This window comes from Salminus brasiliensis, chromosome 16 (genome assembly GCF_030463535.1).
Source record: "Salminus brasiliensis chromosome 16, fSalBra1.hap2, whole genome shotgun sequence".
Classification (NCBI taxonomy): domain Eukaryota; kingdom Metazoa; phylum Chordata; class Actinopteri; order Characiformes; family Bryconidae; genus Salminus; species Salminus brasiliensis.
The window spans coordinates 18,664,911-18,692,270 of NC_132893.1; the positions used below are offsets into that span (position 1 = coordinate 18,664,911).

At 41.0% G+C, this 27,360-nt stretch overlaps 1 protein-coding gene across 7 annotated transcripts in view; it reads right to left on the reverse strand.

The window, feature by feature from the left end:
• fryb (furry homolog b (Drosophila)) overlaps positions 1-27,360 on the reverse strand; it is a 75,795-nt gene that overhangs the window by 42,726 nt on the left and 5,709 nt on the right. For 5 of the 7 annotated variants that reach the window (XM_072659003.1, XM_072659001.1, XM_072658998.1 and 2 more), the window contains exons 1-7: positions 17,204-17,430; positions 7,643-7,833; positions 3,302-3,355; positions 1,854-1,993; positions 1,520-1,610; positions 1,338-1,417; positions 711-791 (exon numbers count right to left, since the gene is read on the reverse strand). In XM_072659003.1, coding sequence (XP_072515104.1) covers positions 711-791; positions 1,338-1,417; positions 1,520-1,610; positions 1,854-1,993; positions 3,302-3,355; positions 7,643-7,833; positions 17,204-17,273 — 707 coding nt within the window. In that variant the 5' untranslated portion in view covers positions 17,274-17,430. Of the gene's footprint in view, positions 1-710; positions 792-1,337; positions 1,418-1,519; positions 1,611-1,853; positions 1,994-3,301; positions 3,356-7,642; positions 7,834-11,149; positions 11,528-17,203; positions 17,431-27,360 lie in introns of those variants that run through there. The other 2 variants (XM_072658999.1, XM_072659002.1) reach the window with 2 other exon arrangements.

Consider the following 27,360-nt stretch of genomic DNA (forward strand, 5'->3'; position numbering starts at 1 on the left):
ACGTCTTCCATCAAGGTAATGGGCTCCATTAAAGCTTCATCTCACATAGCACATTCAGTCACATGGAGTAAAAAATACCCCTGTCAGTACCAGCTCAAAACCAGGTCAGGCTGAACTAGTAAGGGTCATAAGAGGAAAACAGTAGCCAACAGAGTAGCAGGATAGTAAGGAATCATAATATTCTATGTATTCCTGTGGGGAAAAAATGGTTACATGAATGCTGACTGCAAATATTTTGTTAATGGCCGATGGGTTGATCAGTTAAAATTCTGTTGGTTGCAGGGGGGGTAAAAGATCATATTACAGTAACTCAAGTAAATCAAGGTGACTTTGAAAGTTGACTAATGAATTGCCTGCTTTTTAAAATAGAAACCTATTAGAAACACTAAGCCTGTCTTTGTAGGTCAACAGTGGCAAATGCAAATGTACATATTTAACAACTGAACTGTAAATCAAAGAGCTGCTGGTTGAGACCTCGCCTCAAACGACCCTAACCCTGAGTTCGCTGAGGAGCAAGTGGGTTTATTTTAAATCGGGTGGACACAACAATAGCGTGTGTGAGTGCCAGCCTACTGTTTCTAGCGATACATTAGTGTTGTGTTGTTTGTGATCCTGTCTAGGGTTATGCATCTTGTAGATATGTAACACTGTTAATAATACATAATACATAAACACACACAATAAAAATCACATAATTAAATAGGGCTTACCTGGACTGAGCCACCACCCCAACCACCTCAGCATAAAGGTCAGCCACAATGTGCATGTTGGTTGTGTTGGGCCCCAGGTACCTGCACAGACAATCATTGGCACTTAGTATTAAGTGGCATGCAAAACTCTGGGTAGACCTGATTAAACACGTCTGTTACTGTAAAACAATACGTAAGTATTGTCCCCAAAAGGTCTAGAGTTAAAGATCAAACATTCTTTTAAGCAAGATCAGTTATTATTTTTAATTTGTACAATTCTAGAGTAGAATAAAATGAAAGGAGCACTGTACAATCATTTGAACACCTCAAGAGATTTTAGCTTTCCCAAAACTAAGACTTGGATTAGTTGGAAAAACTCCTCTCCTCTCACAATCTGCAGCCATGGGTTCCCCTAAGTAACTGCCTCAATTCTTTTTCAATCTTTTTCAGCATACAAATACAGATTCATATACTATTAACATTCAACATAAGATGCATTTTATGTGATAAACACATACAAAAGAGATCTGGATCTTCACTCACAGCGCAAAAACAATATTCATGTGTTCCTAACATATTTGCATAACATATATTACAGAGAATAATGGAAGCTGGCTTTCACTGTGTATGTGTGAACTAGATCTTTACCCTTCTTTGTATTTGAAGTGCTTAAAGGCTAGGTTAATGACTTCCTGAATGAGGCCATCCAGGAGAGGGTGGAGAGGGATCTAGAGATAGAACAACAGAGAAAACAACTAGGTAAGATAATGGCCTTTCATTTTTAAGCAGCCTTGTCATTTCCATTTAAAATAAAAAAATATTAAACGTACCTGTTTTAAGACCTCAATGAGTACCAGAGAAAATATAAAGTCTATGGCTAAATCTCTCCTTTCCATTAGATAATCCTTCTGTTGTTCATCACTGTAGCCAAAACAGACAGACAGATCAGAATATTTGAGTGCAACAAATCCAAAACATTAATTGATATAACAAGCTATAACACTTCTAATTATGTCTGTTCCATAATGTAAATTAACTTCTGCCATTTATATCAATACTGCAATGTTGAAAACATCATTATAAACATGTTGGGAATAGATAAGCCAAGACTAGACAAAAACACACAATTAGATTAGGCTAGATATGTAATTGCTTAAAGCTCACTTCTTAGACTTGGTGTTGGCCCGAGGTCGGTACTCATGAGACTCGTCCTCCAGGCCGTTCTGACGCTTGTACCAGTCAAAAAGTGTGCGCAGGATGGAAGGTAGGCAGTACTCAGCTAAGGAACTCATAGTACTGATCAACTGAAATGAAAAAAGATATTATATATATTTATAGCCTTAAATTTGCTGTTCTATCCAATACCATATATATATATGGCATCACGGTGCCAATCCACATCATTGACCTGTGTTTTTCTCATCATTGACAAAATATTCCTCATTAAAATTTCCCTAATAAAATCCACAAATGTGTTTTTAGAAAAGGCTCTCAGACATCTCTAACTGAACCAGTCATAAGGAGGGGGGAAGAAATGGGAAAGCAGTGGGCTTTTTTTAGGGGCCTGAGATGGATGTAACTATATGGAGGATGGGGATTTTAGCCTGGAATTTGGGCCAAAACGGTAAAGTCGAGCACCAGAAGGAGGAGTGTGTATGTGCTAAACCAAACACAGGAAGGGAGGGGTGTCTGTACACAGACGGCTTGGTATTCCCCCTCGTGGCTGTGAACAGGGAAAGCACTGTCCCACCACACACGTATACATACTCTCACACACACACACAAGCATACTGCTTAAGGACTGTTGCTGAGGGGTTAGGTAGGGACAGGCTAGAATCCACAGATGGGCCAAGCAAACAGACCTCAGACCTCTAGAGCTATAGAGCTATTCCTAGTCCTGACAGGCTGAGAGGAAAAGGCATGGCTTTAGTAGGAGCGGGCTAAATAATTGATTCTTTCTCACATTCCTTCTCAGCATAATTGTAGCACTTCATAAAATGAAGAGGGATGAGAATATTCGGGATGACAGTGACAGTAATCAAGTGACCTATTACACACTAGATTCACAGCTCTGCTCCAGCCATTTTTGTTTCCTGTTCACTATGAATCTTCTACATTTTGTTGTCAGGTCATACTAGGATTGTTTGGAAGTAAGGTGGATCAATTCCTGATGCTATGCTAAGCTACTAAGCTGGCTTAATAACTATATACTCTGTCCTCTAGTATACCTAATTCTGAAATTCTATCATGATGACGGTATTCCTGAAATTTATAGACATGGAAATATTTAATTAACATTTAATAAAAGCTAACAATGCAGTCATTCAAAATGTTTGAGATTAGTCTACTGTACTCTATTCTTTACTCTATTGTTTGGGCAGGAGAGAAAAATGCAGGGTGAATATGTGTCCCTGGGGGCCTTTTAGTCACCTTTCATTCCTCTATTTAGACAAATCAATAATGAGCCCATAGCAAGGTGAATGTCATTTTAAATCTGTCTGATACTCACAGTGCATCTAACACTAAATGCAGCACCATTCTTCTTTAATACACTGATCCAAACTCTAAAAAACACATATGACATTTTTAGATCCACAAAGTCAGATACAAACCTGATCAAATTGATGGTCTTCTCCCCTCTGCAGAGATTTAGTGAGTGGCTTTTCCTGTAGAAAGAAGTAGGAAATCTGATGAGAATCACAGAAGATGGAGCAAATAGAGTTATGTATATACAAACTCAAAATCAAACCAAATGTGATCATATCTGTCCATTACACATTAATACATAAACCACACATTTAAAATGTTTTCCACCCAAGGAGTGAACAGAACAGGAAATGGCAGCTTTCAGGGGCACTATGCCTATTCTAAAAGGAGAAAAATCATGACCTCTACTCTATTAAGCGAGTGTACAGACTCGGCACAAAATACAGACCAGGACCAGGGGTGAGCCCTGAGAGAATGAGGCAATGTAATAGAGCCAGGGTCAAAGTGAGTCATTAACCCTGCTTCACAGTCACACGCCCACACACTCGATCCAAATACACATGCGTATGTCAAACACTAGGCCCTAAGAGATCTTGGGACCTCACGTAACATGCTTGATATTACAAGTAAAAAGACATGATTCTATTGTCTCTTGCTACTTCAACTGCTACTTCATAAGTTATGAAAGCACCTTGTGGTTTTTGATACATTAAACAAGGACCAACCAATATATTGTTTGGCCTATAATATTGGCAGATATTCTATCTATGAAAGGTATATTGATTGTATTATTTGATTTAGCCATTTCTATCTCCCACACACTAGCTAGGTCTTCTCTGATCATGCAATGCTACTAGTGCTAGAATGATGAAGGCCAGAAGCATGTGCGTCCTCTGAGCTGCATGAGGCCAGCTAATCACATCTTTTCACACTGCTACTGATGTAACCTCATTAGACAGATGAACGTGCTCAGAGGAGAACACTAAATACCAATTCTGTTACATCAGCTAACAGATGCCTGAACTGACTAGCATTAGGGCAATCTTACCCACCCAGAGAGAGTGAAGCCAGTTATGCTCTTTTAGATTCCGGTGGCATTACTGACAATTGAATTAGTAATCTTCTGAGAATTAAACCCAGGCTTAGATGGCTGGCAGACATGAGAGCCAAAGACGCTTTCTGATATTGTGAAGAACAAGATGGGATTTTGTGATTTGTCAGAGTAAAAAAAAACAACAACAAAAAAAAAAAAAAAAAAACAGAATATTGGGCTCCCGGGGGTCGCAAGTTCAAATCCCAGTCCATCAGTGGAGTCTAAGAGAGCACAACTGGACATGCTCTCCAAGATGGTGCTCTACCCCTCATCACTCTTAAAGTGATGTTGGCCGGCACAGGTGTCTGTTAGCTGTGTGTGGTAGAGCTGGGGCACTGGCTTTGCATGTATCGGAGGAGACGTTCTAAGTTCTTACCCGCCTAGTGTCGGCAGCTAGTGCTAGGGGTTATGAATGAAGTTATGAATGGGTGGGTTTAGTGGCAGAACAAATTGGCAGGGAGAAAACAGGAAACATTAAACATACAAACCTAAAAATAAATAAATAAATAAATAATCTCACTGTGACATTTATATATCACAAATAATACTTCATAACTGGCAATAATATCTGTCAATAAAGAACTACATGACAAACTATTGGAGTGTGTTTCAGTTTAATATGATCACATTACTAATATCAGCCACTATTATCCGGACTTTTCTTGCTTCTTGGAATTGGTGCCAATGACAATTTCCAAACTGGCCATGCACACATATTTACTGCTTGTTAAGATCACTTGCGAAGAAAGTGCACTGAACTGGGTGAAACTATGGATACTGTCCTGTTGTTTACCACTGTGACAGTATCCAAATGCAGTATGCAAGATGTTCACCATAACTATAGAAAAGCAATCCACCATAGCTGTAGAACAGGGCAAAGTACTGAGACAATGTCTTAATGTACTAATAGTTTCTAGGTTGCCTGACATGAGTCCCGCTCCTGTCCACTTACAGTAAACAACCTGCCCTGCATAATAGAGCTGTAGGACTTTAGAAAACTCTAGCTAAACTTGTGCCAGATTACTAGAGCACTTATGATGTTCCTGCCCTGTTTCTATACTGCTGCTGTGCACATTTTACATTTGCTAAATGGTTCTTGTGAATTTGCACTTTCACTGGCTTCAAAAACAATAACAACTCCTCTCAGCTACAGAAGCTTGTATGTGTGCCAAAAGGTAAGTGAACACAAAAGAAACCTGATGCTAGATGCACATCTCTTCCTTAAGACATGGCAGGGCGCGTGTGTTTCTGTGTTAATTAAAGGATATTGGGTCACTGTGCATGGTGCCAAAACTAACAATCCTTCCTACTTGTCAAGAGCAGCATTGACATGCTTTACCTGTTTGTCCAGAATACACAACAAGGAGAAAAAAAACACAAAAATTCAAGTGACATTTTGAACTGGCTTAACTGTAAGCTTTGTTGAGTTGTTCCAGTTTTGCTGTTTTACCTATATGTAATTAGAAACATGTAAAATACAAAAATACATGATAACATAGTTGGTTACATGAAGAATCACAATGACGTTTAATTTGCAATTTGTACTGTCAGGCTCAAGTACATACTCACGTGGCAACACATGACAAACCCACTGCGGAAATATAAGTGCAGTTTCTTTTGCATAAAACCACAACTTTTCAGCACTGATCTTCCTAGGCAAGGCACGGCAAAGCATGATTGTTTGTATAGCACCTTTCATACACAGTGGCAATTCAAAGTGCTTTCCTTACACGCAGTCCAATTAAAATAACAATATATTTAAAAGAAAGAAAATTATTTTAAAAGTATTCAAAAAATAAATCGCAATAGTTACCACTTACACCCACTGGAAGCAAAAACTGAAGCTGGGATACCCATGCCAGCCCAATTTTAACCTCCAGGAGTTGATAAAACCTATATGATAACATGTCCTCAAGTCAGTTCCAGCACCCTCAGTGGGGAACAGCAACGAACCTCTAAGCTGTTAACCCCAAGGCTTATTACACACTATGGTGTATTATTCTGTAACTACAGGGACTTCTGTGTAAACTGGTGGGGCTATTCCTTGGTAATAGCACTGTGCAATAAAACGTTCGGCTGATCGGCGTGTCACTGGCCATTTATGTGGTTAATCAATTCCTGGAACATCCATGCTCCAGGGCATAGATACATTTAAGGAAAACATTTAAATGAACTACTTTCCAGCACCCTACGTGAGGAAGAGCAAGAGTTACTGCTTTCACCCGTTGGAAAGCAGACGCAACTGGCCGCATTCACAGCACCCAAACTGTGAAAGATAATTCAGAGTTACTGCATTGAATAGAAGTCATTCACTGCACCCTAAGTGTGGGAGATAATCAAAAGATTACTGCATTCAGCATGAACAGCAGCCGTAAGTCCTTGAGATACCCGTGCTAGCAAAGGTTTTAAAACCGACAAAGAGTTGATAAGGCTTGATAACATTTGGGTGTCATATGAATAAAATTAAGAATTAAGAATTAAGAACATAAGAGTTTTCAGGACATAATGAAAAGGATAAAAGTGCCATTGCAGGATAGAAGTGTTGTGAGCTGACAGTGTCATAAACTCAAACCTCAAAAAAGAGTGTTTTTAGCCTGGAATTGAAAGTGCCTGGGCTCTACTAATGCTCTCTGTTAACTGGTTCCATTTAAGAGCAGCATAATAGCTAAATGCGGTTCGCCCCATGTTTATTAGCCACCCTCACGGTTTTGACCCCTGTAACAATAAACTAATCTCCTTAACTTTTAACTGCAGGTGTCTAGCCGGTTTCTCCGGTGTTACAATAACAGTCATCAGATATAGGTACACACCCTCAAAAAAAAGGTTTTCCAGAGATCTTTAGCAAAGGCAATGATTCGATATAGAGTCATGAGAGCATTTATCTACCTATATGGTTCTTTGTCTTGTTAAAGGGCTCTTTGCCTTGTTAAAAGGTTCTTTTGGAGATGGCTTTAAATAGCACAAATAACAAAGGTTCCATTAAGGTTGCGAGTCAAATATCCCTTTTTCAGTTCAACAGTTGTGGTGGGACATTTGCATACACTCATCATGGACATGAGTGTCCCAATACTTTTGTCTATATGATGCATATTTTTGACACCATATGTATAATTTGGACCCTGTGCTGATTTCAGAAAACCCAAAAACTCAAAAATTATACAGTCTTGTTTTGTTTTGTTTCTATTAAACATGTATGCTCATTCTTGCCATGACATCCATGACCATGATGAGTATATGTTTTAGACCACAGCTGTACATAGAAACCTTTTGGATTAAGAGTGTATGTCTACAATAACCAGCTTTTCTCTGATAGGGACTGTTGTGTCACACAGTCAATACATAAGCAAAAAGAAAACAGCTAAACATGTCTTACCATTGGTTCTGCCATGATGATGCGTATCTTGCGTTCAGACAGTGTGGTGAAGTTTGCAAAAAGGCTCTTGAGGACGTACTCGCCCGGTTTGCTTTCGGGATCCACAGTGACCGGCATGATGACAACTGGACCTTTCCTCTCGCCCTGACCACTGCTTACCGGAGGGAGAGGGGGCTTTCCTACGGGGGACGCTAGAACCACAAACAGAAGACATTGATCTACTTTAGTGCTTTTAGGTACATGTGCAAAAACAAATGAGCCCTTTTAGCACTGTTATATACAAATGGTACAGCATAGTGGACAACACTCCACACTACATGGATAAGAGTCTTTGGGCAACTCTCCTCACACCACATTTCCCTTAATTTTGTAACATGATTGATTAAACTGCACATCGCTCTTAATATATGAACATATGCCAAATGTCATTTACCTCGCAAACATCGTCTCTACTGACACCATCAGCACTGAAACATCAGCGTTGTGTGTGTCACTGAAGCCGTATGCCACTAGGTCAAAATGTAAAATCTGTTGTTGAATGTAGGCAGCTTATAAGGCCTCATCAGCAGGCACAGAGAGCAGCTGGTGTTTTCATTTTAGGGATGACCGTGTCACAACCTGGGCAATGGGCAGTGGGATGGGTGGGGGAAAGGGTGAGGTGGCTGGAAGGTTGCAGTCGAGGGAGCCCCGCTCATGTGACTGCTAGAGGCTCATGACATGTGAGACTCTTAGAATAGATCCATCTCGGCCACCTCACACGTCATAAGATGCAGATCAGATCCAACTTTCCTTCAAATGGAATAACAGAGGCCCTGCTCAAACAACCATGACGTGCATGACCGTAGTGATATGTGTGGTGTTAAGTGTGTCGGTGGTACAGGACAGAATAGAGGTGGGCGAAATGGCGATATGATATTACTGTAGAAAATTGCTTCACAATATGGTTCACTGGTATTCTCATTTTTTTAGGACATCATCAAGTGCTTGATTCATGAAAAACAGATATCTTACAATAATTAGAAATTCTGTAAACAAAATGCAGGGTGAAATGTAACCTTTTTAACCACTTACTACCTCCATTATCTCATTAAGCTGAATAAATAATAATATTTATTTAATGTATTTATATTATAGTTTCTCCACATTACTATATGGACATTTCAATTTTGTTGGTTTACTAGATCTGTTCTAACTTGTTAGCCAATTTAAAAAAAACTAGACTGAACTAAATAATGGGGCTCGACTGAGAGTTTTTATTTTTTTGTAAAACAGACAAAAGCTTACGAAAACGCACAAGGATTACATTCTAATGAAGAATTATAAATAATGGAAATCATAAATATATGTTTATATTCTAGTGGGGTTAAATATATGGCACGCTTGCTAAAAGAAAATTATGTGACAACATGCGCTGGTGGTTCACTGTTGAGGCAAGCTAAAGCTGTGAAGATGAGGCGGATGGGGTGGTAAGTTAGGTTAGCAATAACAATGTTTCAGAAAATGTCTAAAGTATTGAGGCAGTTTTGAAGGAGAATGATAACAAACTCAAATGCAAGCTCTGTTTGCAAGAATTTGCTTATTAATCAACAAAACTGAACACGGCAAACCAAACCAAACGGTTAAGACGCTATAGGTGGCCATTCTCTAATTATCTGGGCTAGTTTAATGCAGGCAGTCTAGGCAAATCTATTTACAGGTTATATATATCTCTGCTGGACCCGTCGTAACATGGGAAAGTATGACCATGCATTTGCCTTGTGATCGATATGGGCCAAGCCAATCTTTCATTTTAGACCTATTATCTATTTGTTGTTCAGGAAAAAGAGACTGGCAGGAAAAAGACATTCGCTTTTTCATCTTAAATAATTCAGAATCTAAATCACAAGAGTTTAGTTTGATTAATTATTCATTTACATTTACATTTAGTTTGATTTACTTATTTTACCTAAAAATCACCTAAAAATAATAATTTTGGTAGTTTAGATTTATTTATTTTTAGAAAATAAAAGTTTATGTTTAAAGAGAAATATAGAATTATGCCGATCCTGTTAAAGAAGAAATGTATTAAAAATGAAATAGGCTTTAAGAGCTCATTTTAAACATAAATACATTCTGCTACCTGTCTCAATTTCCCACAAACACCACTATATTGTAGCCCAACAATTATATGTGTTCATTTAAATACTTTGGAATCTTTCATCATACTTTTTTACTGATTTTTAAATGCTCAAAAATATGTTCCCATATGGTGAAAACAACAACAACCAAAAAACTATGAACGAATAGTCAAATCCTCGTACTGAACGTCCACATCTAACGATACAGTCAGGTACAGCCCTACTACATACTGTAGGTGTTACTATAGGTGTTGCAAATGTGTAGAGTTATAATGCTGCCACTGGGTATAATAATAATGGTCACTGGTCATGATGACAGAACTGTAGTTGTGAATGTCCTCTTTTGTTTAAGGTCCAGCTGTTCACAGCGCCTTACAATAGCAGGACCCACAGCTCTGGGGCTTCCGGCAGGTCTGAACTCAAGCACTGCTAATGGGCTTGAACGACCCTGAGCGCTGGACCTCAAACTGCTCAGGTCAATGTCGTAGCAGCACAACAGCATGAGGTATTCAACTGGTATGACAATTACCTCAACATGCTAACAAGAAACAGGGCAGCTCTTGAATGGCATAGAGTAAAACAAGATGGATAACATACTGTAGATGTCTGTATTTAAAAGTGAAAGTAATCTATGAATCTATGAATCACACGTATTGACCACTATTAGAAATCGTTGCAACTAGCAACATCGTTTATGAGCTTTAATAAAGGCTTTCACACAACCAGGGAACAAGACAAAGGCACATTTGGTGTCTGAGGTTTCCTTTAAGTATGTGAGGAAGCTACAAGGCTAATGTTAAAGTTGCATGTAATGCAAAATGATTCTGGATGAGACATGCTACGTTAGCCTCATAGTTCAAAATGAAGCAAACATCAGATGCAAAGAAGCAAACATCAGATGCTAAATATGTTGTTTGACTTTGTTTGGGGTACAAGGACAATTTGTCAGAAAATCAAAAAAATCTAGTACAGCAAAGTACAGCAATATCAGTGCTGTGTTTTGAAAGGGTCAGATTTGGGTAACAACCGCAATAATGCTTATTTCCTTTTCTCCAGCATGCTATACTGAGTGAGTACCGCAAGCCAGAGGACCAGGGAAAGCAGACAGGAGGAGGGCTCCACAGCGGGGTGCAGCTGGGGAAGAATTGTGAAATGCTTTGCCTGCTTCACCCGTCTGGGCCGTGCAACAAGGAATCTCCAGAATGCATCCTCCCTCAAGATAGGCTTCAAAACCAACATACAAACACTCCCCCCCACCCATATGCAACTTCCCTCAGTGTTGCCAAAAAACACACACACTCACATACAGTTCCTCACACAATTCCTTTCGGTTTTAGCCTGCGAAACACTATTCAGTCAGTCATGTACAGTATTGTGCAGTAGCACCTACCCAAACCCTTGATGAAGCTGATGACGCTAGCCCGACTCCAGCGCACTGGTGTCACCTCCATGCTGGGAGCGGGTCTGTTCCAACAATCAAACACAAACTAGACCGCTAGCCCCATATTATACTGGTCTGTTCCAATAATCCTACAGACATTAGCCAATTAGCTCCAAGTCTTTGCTATACTCCAAACGCTCCATGTTCATGTCGCCTTGCTCTGGGAGCCTCCTCCGGACTGGGAGCCCAGGCCGAGAGCAATGGAGTGGGACGAAAAGAAGAAGGACCCTGGTCTTTTGGTGCGCGTGGGTTAATTCGAGCTTAAGGTAACGCACGCAGTTCCTCTGTAGCTCCTCACAGCCGTGTGATAGCGGCGAGCCCTCTCTGAGGAGAAGGTCAGGCTGGAATTTCAGCAAAGCCCAAAGAGAGAGGAGGGAGGGCCAACATGGGTCTATATTTAACTTCAGCCCTCACACACACACACACACCCCCAAATACATTCACACTGTAGCACAAGCACATGTACACACACTCGCATTTCATCTCTCTTTACTGTAAACATGTATACATGCACACACACCACAGGGTCAGGCAAACTGAGCAGGATCGCTTGTGCCTCACATTCTGATAAATGCTTCTGTACTTAGTTTTCAGAAGCTCACTCACTAACACAGCACCAACTCCAACTATATAGATCCCATATGATGGTACTATATATAAAATACATAACCCAGGTCAGAAGCTAGTGCCACAGGTACGGCACAAACATTTAGGCTTGTTGGATCAGCGCATTCTGGCCTTAACACATAGAGAGAGAGAGAGAGAGAGAGAGAGAGAGAGAGACACACACTTCTCATTGTTCTGGCTGAGAATCCCATTCTCAGTCCACAACCAAAATGATCTGAATTCCAACACTGCGGCACAGAACGGCTGCCAGGCAATAGAACCGAAAGACCACTGGAGATCATGCATAGACATGGCTCATATTTTACCCTTCTTTGCCACACATACACAATGTAAAGAAAGGCCACAGATCAGTAAAGGGCAGATAATACTGAGTAGACATGCTGCCTGGATCCTGAGCCTTTGTTTCTCCAATAACAAGCAGTGCATGGTGATATCAGAATCATATCAGTATTGACCGTTATCTGCTTAAAAATATGGCCATATGGTTAGATACTGATTAGGACTGATATTTCTAGCTGTACTACGATTAGATTTAGTTTATTCTACTGCATTTACACCTCTACACAAGTACACAGAAGTAAACTCCAAAGAGAAGAGATGAAATGACATTGAGGTTTTGGTCCACTTTGGTCCAGGAGGAGAACTGTAAGCTGGTAGAAGCAATGCTTCTAAGCAGGACGAGGCCAAATCAGATCTCACCAGATCTCAAATCAGATCTGGTGAGATGACTGTCCACACTGTTATTAAATCAGATCAGATCAAACCTATCTGTATGGGTTGCTGTGGTAACAATACACGGAAGCAGGAGAGATGGAGTTCGCTCTGGATTTGACGTGGCTGATGTCTGTTACGCATTTGTACAAATTCGATTGTAATCATGTGGTTTAGATCCGATTTGCAGAAATTTGATTTCAGGTGGGTTTTGGCTGTCCAGACTATGTCAAATGAATCTGGATACAATCTAGATTGGATACAATTTTGGACTGGGATTTGGACTGGGAGTATGAACTTAGCTTTGGTGAGCTTTTTGTCATATGTTTACTTGCACAAGAATGATACTGTTTGTCCCTAGAAAGTCATTGATTAATCATGGCCAAGGTATTTTGCTTGATTATTTATTTATTCATCTATCTATCTCGATTTTGGCTTGGCAAAGGTTTGTGCACCATTTGTTGAAACCTCAAATGACTTCAGTGCACTAAAATACGCACCTTTAGTGTTATCTTTTACAGTATGTCAGCGATTACACACCCAGGAAACTGCAAAGATTAGCTTAGAAATGTTTATGTACTATATGATATATGAAATATATCAGATATTGGCCCAGCCCAGAATTACCATAGGTCTGCACCCCACCAATTGCCCTTTAGCTCTTAAAGAGTGCCTCTTTAAAAAGGATGGTTCTATAAGGCCGATCAGGCGTATCTGTACTGTGGCCTCTGCCCTCAGCTGTGAGTAAACCAGCTACAGCCCACAGGAGAGCCATCTCCCCCCCAGCATGACTCAGCAAGAAACGGCAGTCATGAGTCAGCAGGATTTACAGTACACAATCAGAGCTGTTCCACCACGTGCTGTTATTTACCACCTCCAATACCGCACTGGACTTCATCAGCGGAATACTTCACTCTCAGTTCTATTCACCTCCCTCTCCATCCTCTCCTCTCCGGTTCTCTCTTCTTCATTTCATGCCTTTTTGGCAGGCGGTCTCTCTGGCTTTCTCTTCCTGCCATCCTCTTATCTCCCTCTCTCTCTCTCTCTCTCTCTCTCTCTCTTTCTCTCTGGGTGTGATGAACACAAAAACTCACACTCACAGACTGTGATTCATTACTGACACAGGCATAAAGTAAGCTGATTACATCCAGTCTGGCACTGTAAAATTGCATTTCATTTTCTCACTGTTTACACCTGTCAAACGGAGGACGAGAATGCAAACAGGGAAAGGAAGAGGGGTAAAGAACAGCTGAGTGACATGTCTCAGGATTTTAATGTTTTTTAGTAAGTGCCGATATTACGCAAATTATTCCAATGTATATAATATGAAAGATTGCACTGCCTTATTGCTAAGGCCAATATTGCTTATGAGCTATTAATTGCCAACAGCACCCATAGTCATATCCAGAGGAACGCTGATGGCCAATCAGATGATTTTACAGATTATTCTAATCTACTTATAATTCTATAAAGAACCATGTTTGTAAAAGAGATGTGTGAGTGACTTTAAAAGGTTCTTCAAGACCACACATCTCTTTTACAAGAATGGGTCTTTAAGGAACTATGGTATCGCATAAAGAACCGTGTGAAGCATTTGTAAGTGTAGGAAGTGGAAAGCATCTGGCAGTCTCAGACTATACCATCAGTGACTTCATCTCTGCAACCACAGAGCTTTCCACACAGATCTGGTGAGGCTAGTAAGAGAAGAATGATTGACACGGAGGGGAATAAACACATACCTGTCTGTACACGTAACCACCGTACCACTACAGACTTTTTTTTTTTTTTTTTTTTTTACAGATTACAGAGGTGTTAAAGAAGGTGTTCATTTTTTTCTTCCAGACAAAGGTGCCTGAATCCAAATTCAAATTTGACTGTGCAATGTGGCTGGTTGAAACCAACTGCAGATCATAAAATGCATGCCTCACGGTACATCCCTCTCTGCCTCCCTTTAGTGTTTAACCTATATTGAGCCTTAGCTAAATAATTCTCTCTAATTTATGAACCAATTAGCAAAAATGTTCACATCAGCAAAGCAAAGTTCATGGCTGGTGTCACTAGGGAGATACATACCTCAATACATGATAAAAGTGTTAGTTTTTCTGTGTCAAAGTGGGGACAGACAGAAATACAGACACAGACAAAGACACAGAAATAGAAAGAGTGAGACAATGACAGACAGAGAGAGAGAGAAAGACAGATAGAAATACACAGAGATTGGAGAGTCTCCAATCAAGCCCTTCAATTTATATAAAAACATAAATATCACATATATATGTATGTATTAGTTCATTATTATTGTCTTATTGTTAATTATTATTATTATTATGTTAGAAGTATTCCTTTATGACTACTATTATCATTAATACTGTCGTTAAATCTATAAGTGCTGTTAGCAGAGAAGGATCACAGATCGACAACTGACTTTCAGCACAATCGGACGACACAAATCGAAGGTGAAGCTGGATGTCTTGTTAACCTTTTGAGGTTGGGTAATGCAGGCTTCTGTAGTGTTCCTGCATTGGCCTCTCAAGATGAAATAGACTTTATTTATGGAATCAACCACATGTACAACACTGTCGAACTCCGAGCACCAGCTGTTAGAGGTGGTGAATTCCTGTACACAACCGCACTGGATCAGTGTCGTTAGTGGTGTTCGCTAGCACTGGTCCCGGTGATACTGGCTGTACTGGGCTAAGTGATGTACTCTTGAGAAGGGTATCTGGTTAGTGGTGTTAAATTTCTTTACTCTGCTTATATACATTCTACAAATGAGAGTTTGAGTCCGACACGGGCTGCTAGGCAGACTTCAACATTGGATTTAATGGGTTTCTGCAGCTGTGCGCAAGCTCCATTCTGTCATCTAGAATGAGGAGCTGCAGTGTCCTGTGACCTCGCAGAAAGCTGCAGCAGCTCACAAAATATCATATAATCATATGATCACATGACCAACTCTCAGGATCAGTTACATTAAATCGCATTTCTGAGCTGAAAATGATTTGATACTGATATGTAGCCGACTGATCTTTCAATCTCTATTTCACAAAGTATGCTCAGTTTTCAGGTTAATGTGCTTTGGCAACATTGTAGGTGAGACAGTCATGGAGGGGTCGGAGGGAGAGGAAGAGAAAACAGAAAGAGAGAGAGACCGAGAGAGAATAACAAAGAGAGCAGTTTGTGGGGATGCTGATTTGATGACAAAACCGTTGCAACTTCACCTGCTCCCCTCGCGCAGGAAACATACTGTGCTGTTAGGTTTTCTCATGTTCACCTTGAGCTCGCAGGTTCACCTCAGCTGATGACGCATGTTAGAGAGGTATGACACCCACACGCACACTGCAGACTTGTTACCAGTTACCAATTGCGTGTGGGAGGCAGCAGTGCATCCAGCCTCCATAGCCATTAGGGTCACTGGCGCACAATGATGTCAGCGAGTAGAGACAGTAGCGTCGGGAAGAATGAAAATGAATTATGCTGTTTTGTCATATATGTTGTCAACAGACATACTTTTAATATATATTACTATTTGTATGATGGTGGCTGAGCTAATAACCCACGTAACATTACTATTACCTTTTGATTCCTACAAATCTACATTTTCTGGAAAGCTTAAATATGGGCCTAAGCTCTTAGAAAGCACAAGTACTACAGTGCTCAAGAACCATTTACCATTAAAGATAGAAGTCATCGACATAAGCAATCCCAGCAAATAACCTTCACAGAGAGCGGCCAGTACCACAAAGAACACCACACACACACACACACACGCAAATACGCACAAATATCCTATATACTGTAATCAAAGCAATGCACTAAAGTGAATGGCTGAACTGAGTGCTGCTAATGCCAGCCTTCTTCACTGCATGTGATGCAGGACCAAAACAACACAAATCCTCGCAGCATCGTAACATCCGCCTGCCTGCAGCTATTACATAACAGCACGTACTTCACCGCACAATGACGCACTGGACAACTACATGTAAGGCTCACACAGAAAACATGCTCTTTTTAAGACTTCATAATGATTGAGTGAGTGTGCATTAGTGTGTGCACACTGCAAGGTGTGTAATGATGAGAAAGGCCCTGTCATCCCCTCGTCTCCCTAGTGTTTTGCGGACAGAACGGAGTGTACAGAGGGAGGTAAACAACCTGGAGCAGTGCAGGAGTGAGAGAGAGAGAGAGAGAGAGAGAGAGGGTGAGAGAGTGGGAGAGAGAGCACAAACAGCTCCTGCTGTAATGCATGTGACTCCAAACTGGCAGCACACCTTTATCCTGTCCTCTAATTAAAGCGACGTTAATCTGAGCGGCCGTCTCCGACCAGCAGTGCAGATGAACAGCGGAAAGGACAGATATGACAGTTTGGTGCACATCAGGGGTTTAAGGAGGAATGGCTGAAAAAGGACGACACCTTCAATTAGTTAAGTGATTCTCAACCTAATCTCTTTAACGCTGCACCTGTAGCGTACAGTTGGTAGATCATCACCCTCAGTCAGTTTGCATCTTGCGTCAGTAAAGCATCTGCCCATTAGCTCTGAGACTGAGTGAACGCGTTGGTCCGAGAACAGGAAAATGACTGTATTTCTTTAAGTACAGGTACATCCCACAGTGTCCCACTGCAAACCCGCGTGTTTGATAGAGAGGACATAAGCCGTAACCTGTACTCACGGCTGCTCCAGGATTTGAGAAGGGACTTGATGCTGATCTCAAAAAAGCCCGAGTCCTGCTGGCTGGTCATGTCTGCTCTGTCGCCGTAGCGACAAGCCGGTGGAGGGATGAAGGAGAGTCAGAGGAGAGATGCGAAGAGAGAACGAGAGCGAGAGAGGCCTCCTTGCACAGACACACGGAGCGCTCTCTCAGTCTCATCCCGTGTCAGCACTGAGCATCAACAACTCTCTCTCTCTCTCTCTCACCCCTCTCTCTTCCTCCCTCCCTCCCTCTCCCTCTCTCTCTCGCTCACTCACACTCATACCCGTACTCGTTCATCCCCCTCCCTCTCCCTCTCTCTTTCGCTCCCTGCTTTTACTTTAAGAGGATTGGCTCTCCCAGCATCTGCGCAATGTGGTGGAGAGCAAGAGGGTAAGAGTGAGAGAGAGAGAGAGAGAGAGAAAGAGATAGCGAGAGATAGAATGAGAGCAGCAGTAAGAGCGAGAGGGGGTGGGGCTAATTGCACACACTGAATGGTCAGTAATGGAGACATCGAGCAGGCGGAGTGAGCGAGTGCTCTGCAGCATCTCGCAAACAACCAGCTTCCTACGTCGCTTACACTTCATCGGATTTCAGCCTTTGGATCTCAGGCTGTAATTCAATCAGATGGTGATAAAGCATGATTACACTCAACACTGATGCTCCAAAACTATCTGAACTCTCTGTCTCCTGAATCCGTTCCAGCAGAACGTAAGACAGCTTTGGACAGACCCTTGGGACCACTGGGTAAGGGAGTAATTGAACCGGAGTCGGAAGTAAACACATCCCTAATGCCCTGCACTGTGCCGAGTGCTCGCAAAGTGTTTACTCCGTGATGGCAGCAGAGAACATTCTGATGGGAGTCGGAACGGAAGGGCATGGCAACCTTGGGCTGCCCCCTAATCAGACACGGGGGCCGAACCTAGCACAGGAGCCTGAATGAGAAAGCTGCAGCACAAACCACTATTTGTTGGGGGAGGGATCATACATACAGGGTCAAAAATATTCATTCAACTTTGAATGTTAATACAGTGCTGAATTATATGTCTAAATGACAGTATGATCATGACAGTACGATCATACAGTACGATGGGAATGTCAGAGGAGCTTAGTGCAGATCCGATCCAATAACATTAGATGTAAGTACAGCTATTGGAAGGTGTAGCCACTTTGCCGAGGTCTGTAAGAAGACCCAAACTGTCACCCTCAGCTGAGAAAAGAACTGGTGTAGATGGTCAAGATTCACCAAGACACAGGCCTACCTTGACCTGAAAGCAGCTGGAACACCAGAATCACTGTTTAAATTAATGGACATGTGCCAACTGTTAAGCATGGTGGTGGTAGCAACATGCTCTGAGCTACTTTTCTGTAGCATGAGATATTGGAGTAGAGCAGGCAAAATGTTGGAACCAACTTTTTAACTTTCCTGTTGAGTCACTAGGTAATATCCAAGAACAAAGGATACTTTTTTTTACTCTCACTGAGATTGGACACAAAGAGACTGCAAAGAATCAACTCTTTTGAGCTTGTCTATGGTATAGATTTGTGATTTTTCAGTTGAAGCACCTTTTTTCCTTTGGTTAGCATAGACTTGTGAACTTTGGTAGAATCAATAACTACAATAGTGTATTTCAACAATTAGACTGTTTTAGAGCGCCAAATTGGTTGATATTGACACATATGAATAAAGAAATCAAGAAAAGCACACTGCCTGATTGCCAGTTTATTTGCCAAAAATGAACACCCAAATCACAGGTGTAAAACATACCACAAACCTGATCCCTAATCCATCCCTAATCCACAAAAATATTCTTGGGCACACACACAGATATATATATCTGTGTGTGTGTGTGTGTTTGAGGACTGTGGCTCTGGGATCACATGACCTGTGTTTGCTCATCTCTAAGCCGGAATCAGTGCTTATGGGCATAAGGATTACATCACCCTCACCCTCTGCTGGCTGACACAGCACACTGCGACCACATGATAAACACAGATGCATTGTAGAATAACTCAGGAAGAGAATCCAGTGTGCATGTCTGTTTTTTGCACATGTAATCACTGAATTACAGCAAGGACGCATGTCTGCCTTTACTATATATATATTCAATGTATAATGGATGAGTGTTCCTGGCAATAAACAGCATGCCTCATCTAATGAGTAAAACAACAAAGCATATGACTTCTTGCAACATGATTCATATCACATGTAACGTATCTTCCTGTAACTGTAAATCAGATCTTTCTGTGAGCACATAATTATCATCTCTCAAATGTACTGATGAATCTGTGCCAAAGCCGTTTTACAGCTGTGGCGGGTGCCAAAACTACTGTTCTCTCTGGCAGATAATCTTCTGATTGGTGCCCAGGAAAGGTTTATTGCTTCCTCTGTATTATCACCGTTATACTGTATATTCGCAATCCTTGTGAAGCACACCCTTCTACGTTTATTAAGGTTTCACTAAAAGAAGCACCTCCAGTATTTATACCACTATAATAATAAATAGCTGTGACAAAACATCACCAAGACAAAGACAAAAACATTACACATACAGATTGCATATGTATTGCACTGCACTGCACATATGTATGTATGCATGTATGTACGTATATGTACAAATAATCTGGGCATATAAGTTACGTACTGTCAGTGTAACAAACACTCCCCTCCCCAATGATCTCTAATGGTAAAGTAAAAAATGGGGAAAAGTAAAGAAAAAAAGAGGAGAGGGGAAACATGAAACAGCACAGAACAGCACAATAGAGGACAGCTATGGATCAAACTGTCAAACAGAAACTCTAAAATGAATTATCTTCCTCTGCGAAGGAATGTTTGGGGTTGCAAAGCTGTGCTAGAACATTTCAGTTTTGGAAAAGAGGACAAAACTCCTTTTAGAGCCGTAATAATTTATAAAGATTACTCAAGCATGCACAATTACGACCTAATCTCTTCACTTATTATCAAGGATGTTTTCTACATTACAAAATCAGATAAGTGGTGTGACTGGCTGCAAGGCCAATGTATATATACACTATATGGACTATAACAGTGTTGGGACCCCTGCTTATTCAGTGAAATGGTGTAACTGTCTCTACTGTCCAAGGAAGGCTTTCTACTAGACTCTGGAAGCATTGCTGTGACCACTGAATGCATTCAGCCTCAAGATCGTTAGTGAGGTCAGGATGTTGGATGATCACCACCCCACCTTATCCCCAACTCCCCAACTCATCCCAAAAGTACTAGACAGAACAGTATTCCAGAGAACACAGCTCCACAGTTCAATGCTGGGAGCCTTTATACCCTTCTGGCCCACGTCTGGCATTAGGTATGGTGCCAATAGGTTGATGTATATCTGCTCCAGAGACTCTTATTCTTTTGGCAGTACTTCTGTACATGTGTGCGTGTGTGCATATCAGTGTCAGCAAGTCAGCTGTGTCTGCAGCTAAATGCATTCATTAGAAGAGCTGTATGGGGGGGGGTATATAAGGGGAATTATAGTGTATATGTGTGTTTCCCTGCATATTGTTGCTGTCATACAAAAGGTTCTTCGCCACATTTCCTGATATTTTCTTAAATAAGCGAAGGAGTGTGATTTATCACTGGAGCGAGGGTTTCGGGGAACTATATATGCAAATATACATATTTTATATTATAAGCGTAATAAAGTTTCATATTTCATGTTCTCCTTTGGCTCTCCTCAGTCAGTCTTGCAACATTTTAGCACACACTGCACTGTGTGCACCTTAGTATATCTGGTACACAGTTTAGTCTAGTCTTCCTTTCAATATAAACAGTTATGGCCAATCACGTACACAGAATTAGGCATTCTGCTTTCTCCTCAAAACAAGCTGAGTCACCATATCCATGGTCCATTTCTATATATTTATGACACTGTGGACGCAGAACTTTGGAGAGACACAATGCCTGTTCCATGTGTCTTGGAGGATACAATAGAGAAGATTCAGACTGCAGGCTGAGTGATGAGTGGCATTAGGGTGATCATTTGGCGAAAGAAAAAAATGGGAAATAAAGATATTATATCTATATATATTGATATAATTGTTAATTATTTCATCAACTTTAGACAAAAATAGTGTGGGTCAGTTTTTCAACATTTGTAAGTGGAACAGAAAAGATTTTGTACTGGTTGCTGATGACTATCAGCACTGGAATTCCTACAGCGCTCAAGAAGAATGTGATGCGTATCTCTGTGAGTGGCAAAAAAAACAAAAAAAACAAGTAGATTTACAAGTTCTGGTACAAACGGTTTCCACGTGAAAGCAGTCGGACTTGGCCGGTGACCAAAAACACTTTTCTCTCTTCTCTGAATTATTCTAAATGTTCTTGCTCTTCTTTGTGGGCTGTCTGGTACCCTCCCCTCTTGTCTCCTGTATCCAGAAGGCCAAAAATAGATGAAAGCACCAATTTAAACTAAATTAGCCTTGATGATGGCCTTTTACTGGCAGCAGAGACAGATGTTATCACATCCAGGCTGCAATCTCCTTAACCCTTCATTCTGTAGAGGTAGCAGAGCCAATCCAGCACTCCTCTATGGTTTTAGCTTTATGTTAAGTATCTTAAATAAAACTTAGAGGGTGATATAATCGTAGAGATGAGACAATAGCACGATGCAAAGAAGGTCACGCTATACTGTAGTTCTGCTCCATATCTGTGATGAATAAAGAGCAGCAACCAGCATAAGGTGAAAATACTGATTTAATATTTTATGAATTGGCTGGCCTGATATCCATTGTCTAGTGTCAAATAGAGTGTCACGGTTTCTGACAATGACTGTAGAAAACATGCACAGTGTAATGTCTCTCAAAGGTGCCCAAAAACCCCAGGTCTAGCACCTCTGCTGACTGGTTGCAGTATGATGTGTAACTCTGCCCATTGCCATATGTTTCAATGCCAAAATAGCCCCATCTCCATCTCATTTGTCTCCTCTAAACTAGTCTTTCCATCTGGTGGAGAAATCAGTTTTCTAATATGAAGTTTTGGAAAGAGGCTGGGGCATTATGGGACATATAGTGCCTTTAGTAACTTTGTAGTTCGGCTAAAATGATGCCACAGAGTCAAGGGAAAACATTTTAGTGCATTTAATGTAATATTTATGTCAATAAAGACAGCTGCATATACTGCAAAATTTGAACTACGTCTTATTTGAATTGCTGACTTGCTGAATTGCTGAGATACCACATGGATTTTTCCAAATAATGAGAAGCAGCGCATGTATTTTTTGTTTAAATCAAGCACTTATAGCCCTTTTTTAATTTCACTTTAAATTAGCCTTGTAAATAAACGTGTTGTCTGCATTAAATGTATAGTAAATCAGGCCAGATAATTACATGGCTGCCTAGTTATGCAGCTTAGCTGTTGTAAGTGGTTTGCCATGTTGGATGATGTGGACAGGTTCTGCACTGGACTTATTAGAGTTGTCCTTCCAAAGTTCCAAATGTTGCCAAACTTCAGACCTCTTCTTAGACATGGTTATAGCTTTACCAACCACTCCACAGGCTTCAGCTTTCTCATCAGTTAGCATCAGCACATGCTTGTATGTGAATGTTCTTTCAGTAAGCGTCCCGGCTAGCTCTACTAGAATATAAAGGTATATTTATGTGACTCAACAGTTTTGTGCTCTATGTTTGTCTCCGCTACCGCTGAGTCCTCACAGCTGGCTTGGAGCTATCCCAGCTGCCTCGGTTTCTCACACCATCCACAGTAATCACCAGCTTTATCTGTCTCCACAGCAGCTGCAGCCACACCCACCATTTACTGAGCAAGAAGCTGCTTTCACAGGTTATTCTGGCATGTACTACACGGTAACATTGAAAAAACTAGTGTCCAGGTGCAATTTTAAATGCTTAGGAGACTTTCCAGCATTGCGCACTTTGGTTGTGCATTGATGCGATTGTCCAATAACTGGTAAATCTGATGGGCAAAGACATAAATGAATGTCTTTAATAATCAGTTATGTGATTGGAGTTTGTTCAACTTTGTTAAGGGCTACATTGACAGAATGGATTACACATGTCCCGGGGAAGTAAAACCATGTGCACAGTTCAAAATCTACTCTTATTTAATTTAGCTTTTGGTAGTTCATGTTTCCCTTTAGCTAAAAATTGCAGATCTAGGGGTTCAATCGTGGTAAACTGAGATGTTGGTGCTGTACCATCACTTGCACGCTATCACTCAGGTTTGTGGATGGTTGAATGGATGGATGCCATTGTTTAAGTGTGCTCGCATGTCTGTGTTACCTTCTGGCTCTCTGCTTTTAGTTTAGTTAGATCTGCCAGAGTCGTTAGCTAAACTGATGACGTTCACATTCACTGTACTCCATGAATCCAAAACAGAACTCATTCCATCTCTTTTTCGAGTAAATGAGTGCCCACCTGTCTCACCTGCCCATCATCTGGTTCCTGCTAACTGCCTCAGACCAGCTACCCTCCCTCCACTGCTTACTATATTGACGTGTACGTGTACTCTTACTCTAACTATTCATCTTTTAATTGCTGCTATTTATATTATTATTTCTTTTTTCATTACTTCTATTCATTACTACAACATTACTTATATTATTAGCAGAGGAGGATGGGGGCCCCCTTTAGTACGTCCTCCAGCTCTAAGGAGGTTATTTTTTTGCTACTGTCTCATTGGCTCGATCACTAAGGGCTCCATGTTTTATGTTTCGTTGCTCTTTTGTTTTATCTCTGGAATTCTATAAAGCTGCTGATGACATCAGTTGTATGAAGAGCTATACAAATACCAAATTTGATTGAACTTGATTTGTTTACTCTAGAAGCCTGTAAAATACTGCTGTCACTCCTCACTCTTAATACACTCCTTTCTCAGTAACCCTCGGCGCAGCACAGATCCGCCTACGTGCTCTTGCTCTACCGGTATTTGGATTATTTGTCTTTGTTTTCTTTCTGTCTTCCCCCTTGTTTACATTTAGCCTGTGCTTAGTGCTTAGCTCCAAGCATACGAAGCCATGTTTTACCTCCAAGCCCAGTTTTAATGCCAAGCATTAGCTGTAGCTTAGCATAGTTTAAGCCTTAGTTTAGGAGCTTAGTTAGTTAATTCATTAGTTAATTCACACATGTCCAGTCAGAGAAACACTGTTTATAATAGTTAATCATCAATAGGAATACTGTGTTGTGTAGATCACCACTGTTCTGCATAAATCCTACATCTCCTTTTTTGATGTTTTTCAGATTTTGTGACAGCAAATAAAAGCAATTTATTGTGTGTGTGTGTTTGTGTTGATCCGCTTGCTGGATGACATAAGTGGCTAACAGCATATGCTAGAGATATTCCCCATCACTGCTTAAGATGAATGAAATATATTCTTCTTCTTTTCTCTTCTGTCTGAGATTCTCCTCACTTAGGCCTGGCTAATCCTTACACGTCTCCCTGAAATTCCCTGAAATTTTGAAGGTGGGCCAATCTATGCCAGCTGTTCTGCACTGGCACTGAGAACGCAGCCTCACAACCATCTAGATTCCCAGTTCTGCTTCCCATAATACCTGCCCAGAATTTCCTACAGCCTATGATCAAGCGCTTCCCTGGCTGTCAATGACACTAAAATGCCAAGAATTTTGAATAAAACTGAACTACGCAGGGTCAGAACACAGCCTGCCAAAAAAAGCATCAATGAACACAAATTAGTTCTGCATTTAAATCAATTTGCAGTCATTTAGCTATGATACATTCAGCTTATTAACAAGAAATGCCTATTCTCCCATGCTTAAACTCCATCTCCCATCACACTGCAATTCCTATTTGCGTTTTCAAGCGGAATTCCCTTTGACAAAGAGACTCTTCAGTGCGCCAACAGTAAGGCTTCTATACGGACTCGTGAGCTCAGGCATTTCACACACCTGTTTGGGTAGAGCTCACTCTGAAAAGGCAATCAGTGGAAACACATGCGCTTATACTGCACAGAGGCCTGATCTAATTCCAGTCTCAAAAGTGATTTCAAGAAAAAAAGGCTCTCTGAAAGGCAGGTTCATCAGTTTGCCAAATAACAAAACCACCACATAGCCAGACAGCCCTTTTCTCCTTCATATTGTTACTGACCGTTTTCCATATGGCAAATATGGTCTTTCTTTTTAACGTTTACTGGTATACGTTTGATATTATAAGTTTTTCATTATCATTTATTAGTCTATTCTAACTAGCTAAGGTTTCTTTCTTGGGTAAATAGCAAAGCACTTTGTAAGTCGCTCTGGACAAGAGCGTCTGCTAAATGCCGTAAATGTAAATGTAAGTTTTCCCAGCCACAGTTCTTCCTGCTTTCTCCCCCCCTATCATATTTTCCCTGAATATGATAAACATGATGTTGCACAGACCTTTTTAATGAAACCTGACCATGTCCTCTGTCAGCTCATGCAGCATTCATTCAGGTAATCTGTCAACCTGATTGATCACTGATCAGTTCTGGGTCAAACATCTCCACATAGTCAGTGGTCAACAGAAATGGGCCACAAATCAGGAAAGACTGCTTTAGACACCGGAATAAAAACTGGCCCTATTCACCCTAAATTGCAACTCAATCACTCATTAAAGCTAAAGAATATTACATTTAAAACATGCTACTTATAACTTATTAGTTATGAGGTTACATGGGGGATAGGATACCACCTTATTTTGTCTCAGTTGAGGCCAGAAGTAATCTCCCTATTAAACACACACTGAATGGCTAGACCAGGATCTAATTTTCTCTGGATTATCACATTCCATCTCATTTTTTACACTGGATAACAGAGATGTATGCATTCATATTATCCCATACAATAGCTTTTTTAATATAACAACGGAAATCAGGGTTAGTTTAATTGTGTAAGAGAATAAAAGGGATAAAAGTCACACTGTAATATATTGCCTCACATATATTATTTAGTAAGTTTGTTCATCACAACAACTCTAAGCTTGTCACTGGAGTTTACTGGGAAGATTGATCATTCAGAGTGTTATGAGTTTTACCTGGCAGTTACCCAGTTGCCTTATAGTAAACGGGCACTTCTTAGAAGGCCTTTCCCCCATTTTCCCTTCAGATAAGTTACCAACACCTTATCCTGTCACAGCTGAAGCTTCACAAGCTACTATTACTCAGGCATGACATCATTGTTGTGTCATCCTGTAGTTTCACTTGAAGAGCATAACTACGGAAATCAGAAAGTCTGTTCTCTGTGGTAAAGCAGGTCATGACCACAGCAGTGAAACTACTTGTCGAGCACAGCTTTCATTACGTTTTGTGTTCCCAAAGACAATTTACAGATCAGGACAGGATAGAACTGTACAGGCTGAATGGACTCACAAGACAAAAACAATCCCTGTTAAGAAGTTAAGGATTACCCTCACTCTAGTCTCATTTGAGTTGGTTGAACTCTTTGGGACGTTGTTCAAAGCTGGTTAATTAAGCTTCATTTTATTGCGCTGTCTGGCTTACTAGGGATAAACATACTTCAGGAACAACTGACAAGAGCGTGTGTACCTGGTGTGCTCTCTCGAATGATAGTCGGCCTCTTCTTGGGCTGGATCTTTCTGAACTTTCCTTTGAAGTCTCCAGGTGTGAACATATCCATGGAAAGGTTGGCCATCTGGACCAGAACGATGCTGTCCTGGCTCTGGGTGTCCCAGGAGTCCTGCTTGCTTGGCACCACATCTCCAATATTGCCCACATCTTCCTTAGACATATCCGATACCAGGCTGACAGAAGGCAATCACGTTGACTTACTCCTGTTCATGGATCCGGCAATCCAGTGTGACTTGCTCAGGAGTCTTTCTTTCACTCTTCCTCAGCTTAAGTATACCTTAAGGCTTGTATACGTCTCCTCCCGTGGTTATGGACGACGTTCCTTTCTTTTCTTTTCTCCCTCCTGTTTCCTTTTTTCTGGCAGAATGTGGAAAGACGCGCCGTGTTAAGAAGTGAAGCAGCCTGGGCGAGTCTGCCTCAGTCCCAGACGTTTGTCAGACGAGTGAATGTGTTGAAGCCTGTGCTATCGCTGGTCTAGGCTGTTTAGCCTGTTACAGTAATGCCACTGAATGGGGCAGGTGTAGGATTACTCAAGCCAGACCCGCCTCTTTTCACAAGGCATAGGGGCGGGAGGGTAGGGGAGGCGTGAAGACAAGCAGT